This window comes from Zingiber officinale, chromosome 2B (genome assembly GCF_018446385.1).
Source record: "Zingiber officinale cultivar Zhangliang chromosome 2B, Zo_v1.1, whole genome shotgun sequence".
Taxonomy (NCBI): Eukaryota; Viridiplantae; Streptophyta; class Magnoliopsida; order Zingiberales; family Zingiberaceae; genus Zingiber; species Zingiber officinale.
In genome coordinates, this window is record NC_055989.1 from 25,786,657 (window position 1) to 25,794,552 (window position 7,896).

At 37.6% G+C, this 7,896-nt stretch overlaps 2 protein-coding genes across 2 annotated transcripts; both read right to left on the reverse strand.

The window, feature by feature from the left end:
• Positions 1-312: 312 nt before the first annotated feature.
• On the reverse strand, positions 313-3,823 carry LOC122045508 (probable plastid-lipid-associated protein 10, chloroplastic). Its single transcript, XM_042605753.1, has 8 exons — positions 3,668-3,823; positions 3,489-3,596; positions 3,262-3,396; positions 3,098-3,193; positions 2,127-2,207; positions 1,163-1,249; positions 868-923; positions 313-794 (listed from the first exon to the last, which is right to left on the reverse strand). Exons 1-8 carry the CDS (start codon positions 3,821-3,823, stop codon positions 674-676), a joined length of 840 nt encoding a protein of 279 aa, XP_042461687.1. The 3' UTR covers positions 313-673.
• Positions 3,824-4,327: 504 nt separating this feature from the next.
• LOC122045509 lies at positions 4,328-6,811 on the reverse strand. The gene is made up of 2 exons (XM_042605754.1): positions 6,657-6,811; positions 4,328-6,034 (listed from the first exon to the last, which is right to left on the reverse strand). The coding sequence occupies exon 2, from the start codon at positions 5,988-5,990 to the stop codon at positions 5,559-5,561; it is 432 nt and encodes a 143-aa protein (XP_042461688.1). The 5' UTR covers positions 5,991-6,034; positions 6,657-6,811; the 3' UTR covers positions 4,328-5,558.
• Positions 6,812-7,896: the final 1,085 nt, after the last annotated feature.

Here is a 7,896-nt window from a genome sequence, read left to right on the forward strand (position 1 = left end):
ATTGCTTGCAATCTAATTTAGTTGTATTGACTAATAGGATCAAATTAAGTCGACTGGATAGGCATTGAGTCATTGGAGACAACAATTGACAAACAAGGATTCCGTGATAAATGTTTCAATCGATTGGCCATAATTTGAGTGGAATAGAATTAAACAAAGCAATTGGTTAAATCTTATCCAAGCTCATTTCGAAACCCCAAAGCAAATATTAACAAGACATCTAACATGGTATCTCAAGCATCATCGAAGAAACAAACAAGCATGCCACGTCAAGCATGAAGAGCCAACATGACATCTCAGACGAGCATAACATGACCTGAATTGTCGCCTTCATTTAAACATATCAGTCGTTCAAATGTTGATATTCAGTTAGCCCTGCATAACATCAATCTCACAAACAATTGAGATTTGATATTACATTTCTGGAAATTATAAAAGAATCATATATTTCCAGCTACAAAGCAGAAAAAAGATAACAAATACAGTGAGGCACCAGTAAAACCCAAGGCAATGAGTAAACCTGTGATGGATTCATTAAATGTATCGCCGTTGTCTGGCCATAATTTATGCAGATATACCAGGCTATAGACATTCTGAATAGTCCATTGGCTACCTTGGCTCTTTGCTGAACGCTGTTCTTTTATCTGTGTTTTTCTTTTCAAACTACCTCTAGCTAATGTACTATAAGAGGTTGCGCCCGTGTAAAAACAAACACACCCCCACCACCAACGGCACGACCTAGCAGCATATCACGGTCTAAGTATGATAAGTAGTACAACCCTCCCGGGGATCGTCTGCAAGGAAGCTGGCAGAAATGTTGACATCCTTTTTTAGGAGCGTAAGTTACTTGGGTCAGAAGTCCTTTACCTGTCTGGACCGCTTACAGGTACTTGAGTTCGAAAACTCCGTATAAACTGCAATATCTGCATAAAATTGGTTGAGTAAATAATCACATAAAATAGGTTCCTCAAAAATGTCTGTCACTCTCTTGGCGATGCATATGCCACCAGAATTTGCCCATTGATAAGTCATCAAGAAAAGAGCAGGACATAGTGTTTTGCAAATAAAGTTTTTCAGTTTTATCACCTGTGCAAAAGCTAGATAACCATGTCTAGATGTTAATAAGAGCTAATTGATTAGAAAAGGAAATACAATTCCAGACCTGTAGACTTAAATATGAACGAGGGAATATAGCTGGAGCTATCAACGCTTGTAGTTCTTCACTAATTCTAATGTTTTCGACAGCAACCTAGCATTTAGGAAACATTCTCAAAGAAAAAGTAAGGTAAGAAAAAATAAGGAATTTACTTGACCTGTCATCTTTATATAGTAAGGAAGGTACAATGTAATAATCACCACAATTCACACATCCAAACAACAGATCATGGAGGAAACAGTTGTCTAATTATGAGCCACACTAGTCATGCCAGAACATCAATACTTCAAAGTCATTAGTTCTTCTAAGATAGAATGTTAGCAAGAACCTCGACATTTAATTGTCAAAGGATGCGCATGTACATTATTAACTCCTCAAAAGTTTGGATGAAATTTCAAAACATCGAATAGCATCTCCCTAATTCATTCTGGTTAAGAGTTAACTCTGTTACTCAAGTAAAAAAGCACTTATCCAGTGCTCTATTTTATCATTAACTCGTTGAACTTCCATCGTTTTTCTTTTCAGTTGTCTATCCATAAAGAAACAAAATGTGATTTGTGATTGGATTCTAAAGCCCAATGTTTGCTAAAGACCAAGGTTATCGAATAGCCAAAGGTAGACTTGATTAGTGCTGCACAGGGAAGACAAGATTCCATCCTGCAAAACAAATAAACTACTATAACAAGGCATGAGTCCCCCCATCTTATCTGTCATTGAACTCTATCTCTATGTAAAGTTAATTTCTATTCCTACTATTAAGCAGGCTTGCCCCATAAATAGAAACTTAAAAACAGACAAGTTTTTCAGATACAACCAGACTGAACTCGGTGGCAATTTACTCAATTGGATAAAGTGGTACAATTTTCCAGATCCAAATTTATCGCAAAATGGATCTCTTTAGGTATTAATAGCTTAGCCGACTCACAAATTTTCATATAAAAGATAAAAAAAATTGTACAAATAGAGCTACCTCTTCAAACTGAAGAAATATATTGCGCTTAGAAAGGAGTGAAAATTTAGCAGAGACTACCAAAGTTGCACCTTCTAGTTCCTACAAGGAAAACTAAGAACGATCAAAACATCAAAATGGATGCGTCAATAAGGAAAAGTAATTTCACTAGAGATGAATTAGACAATAACTATTTTAATTGAATAATATAATTTCATGTTTCATAAATCAAAGCCATTATAGTTATTAAGGAATATATTTATTTTAAAGAAAATATATGATAGATCTTTTGCAATAAGTCAATATGTTTGTAAGGAATGAACAAAGATTCCAATTCTATTAAGTTATATGGCCATTTTGAAGACTAATCTCATCAACAATGACTCAAGGAGAAAACTCATCTTTTTTACTAGGCAAACGTATATGAAATCAGTTTATGGAAAGACCCAAAAAGTGTCACTGGAGGTAGTGTTAAGAATCCTATAATAAATGAAAGGATCTTCAGAAGGGAAGGGTTTATTTTATACAAAACATAGACACTAAATATTGAATCCCTTCTTTGATTCCAATTAAGTTGGGTCTAGTATTGATACAAGGCCCACCTTAGGATTTTATGAAACATCGAAATCCAATCTTATAACATGGAAAAGTAAAAGAAAAGTACTGCATCGTGATATAGATTTAGTGAGAAAGCAAAATACATAACAATGACTTGTAGAACCTATGAGATAATGTACATAAAATTTATTGTTAAAGAACTCAACTTTAACATTATAAAGACAATAAATATGCACTGTGACAATTACGCAACCATCTAAATTGTAAACAATCTATTGTAGTATCAAAAAATAAAAATTAAAGAAAAAAATTCAATTAAAAAAAAGGCACATTATTAGAGTATATGTTATGTGCTTGCACTTCAAAAATCATTGCTTAAATCACAATATTTATTTTCCAGGCATACTCGTAGAGCAATTTATGCTCATGTTTACCTCCAAGAGGGGAGAAATACTCCAGCGTACTACATTCCGGACTACCCCTCCGTCTGATCGATCCTTGCATTCAAATTTCTGAAAGATCTGCCCGACCTATCACAACGCAGCGCGTAAGCGATCACTGAGACGGTGAAATTGAGGGAATGAAGGATGAGGATCACCTGGAGGAAGGGAAGCCTAGTCGCAGCTTCAAATAGGACGAGAACGTCAGATGCAGTGGTGTAGTTGAGCCGCCAAGTACCATCCAGCTTCGAGAGGACCACAGGTGAGCCGGCGTCGTACTCCTCGACCGACACCTACGAGGCAATCTCTCTAACATCGGAAGAAGAAGAAGAAGAAGAGCCGAAAAGGTAAAGGTAGAGGCGGGCCAACGGAGTCAACTACTCACGAGGGCCTCCTCGACGGCGGAGCGCTGGTCGGCGGTGGCGACGAGGCCGCGCTGCGTGTCTTGAACGGCTCGGAGGAGGTCGTGCTTCCTCCTTTCCAGATCCGCCGCCTGAGAGGGGTTCCATCACAACAAAATCGCATTCGGACGGAAAACAAGACAGAAACTGAGAGACTGCCCACAGGTGGGGAGGCGACAGCAGCGGCGACGCGAAGACGCGGTGGTGGAGGAGAGCCACGGCGGGTTGTGGAGAGCAGCAACGAAGAAGGAAGGTCGCTCCTGGGAATCGGGGTTAGGATAGAAAAGGGCCTTGCAGGGGAGACCACAGAGTTCTTCATCTTCGGCTGGCGCAGCTTCGTGGATCGTAGCTCGGCCTGCGGATAAATACCTTTTAAAGTTTAAACAGAGTTATATATTTATTTATCGAGTTAAAACAACCTCAATCAATGCATAAATTATACTCCAAATTTAAGAAAAATGAAATTTCATAGAGGTATAAAATTTCCTGGTGGCAAATTCTTATAGAGAAGACAAGACACAATTGGATTATAATAATATATCATGATGATAAAAGACAAATACGGATTATAATAATATATCATGATGATAAATATGTTCGTCCCCAATCCGACCCAGGGCATAAATATAATAATATATAACATACTAGGAAGCAAAAAGTTTAATTTTAAAACCAAATATGCAAACAGTTATTAGTGTAAATTCAGACTAGAGAACTCTCTAATCAATGTTAAGGGAGATGTAACAAATTGCAACCATATGCATTTAAACTCACAGAAAAGAAATGATACATTCGATTTGTTTCACATCAAACACATATGGAATATGATAAAAATGTTAATGGGGTAAATAAAGGGGAAATGTATATTCATCTGGATCCCTTGAGATAATAAAAGACCATGTACATTAACAGTGGTACAGAAACAATTGATGCATCAGCAATTGCAGTTGCTTTTCTTTTGATTTGGAGCTAAATACATCTAGCAAGCCTCTCCGAGTTAGAATGATGTATCATCGAGATGGCAATGTAGTTAATGACTGGATATCGGAAGATGCTTCAGCAAGCTGGCCACAAACAAACAAGGTGGTCTCCCGTAGGACAGTTAAAAAATTTCTCGAATAGAGTAGCAGCGGCAACATTGAACATCTAGCGAAGGGATTATCAGCATCCTTTGGTTTGTCGCATCTGATGGTAAGAAACATGAATGCACTCCACAATTTGCACCTGCAAATATGAAATCAGGTCAGAAGGTGCTAACCGTAAACTAAAATCAACCCAACTAAATGAGAAACAATTTTCATATACTGATCTGTCAGCGCTTGAGTTCCTGCAAAACAACATAGATTTTCAGGTAAATGAATAAAAGATTGCAAAATTAATTAAGGAAATATAAATACACCAGCACCTGCAGACAATTGAAAAATAAACAAGTAATATCAGCAAATAAAAATATCTGCACCTAATGCATAAAACCTGCCTTTCAGGTTGTTATTTACATACATGTCTGCAAGAGCTCAGTAACAAGTAAATTCAGTCAAAAGTACAATTTCCACCAAACAAAGATAGAAACAACAAGATATAAAATCATCACTATGATGAACTACAAGTAAAAGAAAGCTATTCTGCATTCCCTATGCTATAATTTCCCCTGCAAGAGTTAAAAAAGGAATAAGAGGGAGAGCATCTACCTCAAGAAAATAGTTATATATACAAGATATAAGTTTGGGTGAGCTAATCAACTGCAGAGCTTAGCAAAAGGATGTGATATATAATGAAGCTACAAGCCTTGAAAAATGCAATAACAATCCTCTCATAAGGTAAACCTAGATATTTGATTCCCAATACCTGTCATCCTCTCAACGAGAAGTTCAAACTTAAGCGGTTACAAAAATATAGTATAAAAGTTTGATTGGAAAATTACTACAAAGTTCTGCGTGCCTTCCATGTATTGTTTAAAAAGGTCTTTTTCCATCCATAATATAATATAGATGGCATGGAGAAATGGAAATAGAAAAAAGAGGGAGAAGAGAGAAGGGAAATGGGTGTAATCAGCTCTAACTCATATCCATGCCATCTCCAATTTGACTGCATATTGGAGATACTGCAGAGCAGGTCCTCTCAAAAGGAGAAGGATGCAGCTGGGCATCTCGCCTACGCTTAAAAGCACAGCCATCAGCATTAGTCATTTCCAGTTTCCTCCGCACTCCTCTCACAGCCTGCTCTTCTGCTGGTGAAAGAGGAAAAATCTGCCTACTCACTCTGCAGAGAGAACTATGGTTATCATACAAAATCCTCTGGTCACAATTATTATCGCAGATGTGTGTCAATCCTGTTAATTTGCACCGGTACACATTCCCAAACACAAGCTCATTTTGGCATCTGTTATCACATTTATGACTAGGAATTGACCCTTCCTTGTTAAGAATACTGGACAAATAAATCACATTGCTTGACTCAGCAATCATGGATTTGCCAAATACCTCCATGTCAGATGATGCTACGGCTCTTGGGCGTGTAAAAGTCACTGCAACTGCAACCCAGAGAGAAAATTTTACTTATTTCCGTTGACATCACACAACATGCCAATTGAAGCTTAGAAGATAACTGTCATTTTCTTGACATGACAAGAGAAAAAATAATCACAATCGCAAACAACAGGAATGATGATGCAGCAAAGTTTGATAGTAAACCGCCATACCGTCATACTTAGAGCAAGCTGCAAGGAATTAGCGGTTAAGCAAATCACAGGAAGCGTGATAGTTCACTAGGAAGTTTATGCATCTTCTAGCTTTAAAAAATTTCCTCAACGCTTCAAAATATTCCTTTGCTCACCCAAAATAATTTTTCCCCAATAATAAAGGAATAAAAATGTCATTGTCCGATTAGAGGTAAGCAAGTTCCACGTTACGAATCAAAATGAAGAGATTCATCATTTTGACAACACTCAGATTTACAAGGTAAATAATGGGAGCTAATCAGTTTTATCCTATTTTAACATTTATCTGGCTGCCGGCAAACTGGTAAATAATTATAATGAAAATATGAATAGTATACACAACTAATTTCTCAAGATGAGATTGTTGGTTTTCTCAAGCACCCAGAAGAAGAAGGAAAAAAAACCCTAAACAAATTCCAAAAGCAAGAGCCTTTACCTGCAAAGAGAGGTGGAAGGATCGAACCGAGATGGATCCCTAAATCAAAAAGACGATGGCGAATATTGGAAACCCTAACAGCGGATCGCTTCCCTGCCTTCCTATCCTCCTCGCCCTGGTCCCTGATCGATGAGCACAATTGTTCAATTATATAAGCACAGAAATGGACAAAGTCGTCTCGGCTCTGCGGCTCATCAATCTCTGTAGTCTAAGCCGAACCGAGCTAAGCCGACCCGGAGCAGGTGAAGCGAGAGTGAAGTGCCACGCGGCATTTGGTGAGTTTGGGTAGACGGATTCGCGCGTGATCGGTGGATGGTCACATGACTTTTAATTGGAACAACGTGGCGAATTAATTGTGGGGGCCTATTCTTGGTCTTTTCACATTGGATGTTTGTTTGAATAGATTCGCGCGTGTTTGTTTGAAACACCGTTGGATCAAGATCCAATGGCATTAAGAAGAGGAACTCTAGTGCTAGATTTTACTCAAACCGACGCAGCTAACAACAACAATTAAGTTGTATCGTATATGGATCAACTAAATGAATCTTTTATATAATTTGATACGGTGCAAAATAAGTGTATTAAGTTATTATTTAAGTATAGGTGGTTTGATCGCCGGTTATAATAAATTTGTAAAGATATTTTTTAAATAGGGCATGTAATTATAAAATATTAGGCTTTTGAGCCGTCCATTATAAACACTTCTTGATTTACTCTGGTAGTCGATGAAAAATTTCCATAGAGTCGGGCCGGTCATCCTAAGTTCGGTATTACCTGATTCATCATTCGTCCATATGAGAGTGTTCAGTTGGTTAGATAGTGGCAGCTTTACTACAATAGAATAAGAAGTTAATTATCGGCAGACACATGTGTTGGTGCAATCAGCTTCTAGGGTTTGATTTTTAATATTAATGTATCTAAGTTTGGTCAGTTTAAGCAAGGGTTGATCTAAATAGAACTTTATCATTGTCAAGACTAGATGACTAGCAGGGAAAAATCATAACTGGAGGTTAGACAAAGGAGAAGTTCCGGTGAATGAACCCAGGCAATGGAAGCTCTAGTGAGTAAAGCTAGGTTCTAGTGAATGAAGCTAAATGATGGAAGTCCTAGTAAGTAAAACTAAACAGTGAAAATCCTAGTGAGTGAAACTAAGCCCTAGTGAGTAAGTTAGGTTGTGAAAGTCTTAGTGAGTGAAGTTAGACAGTGGAAAACCCTAGGAAAAAGTAACCCTAGGTAATAG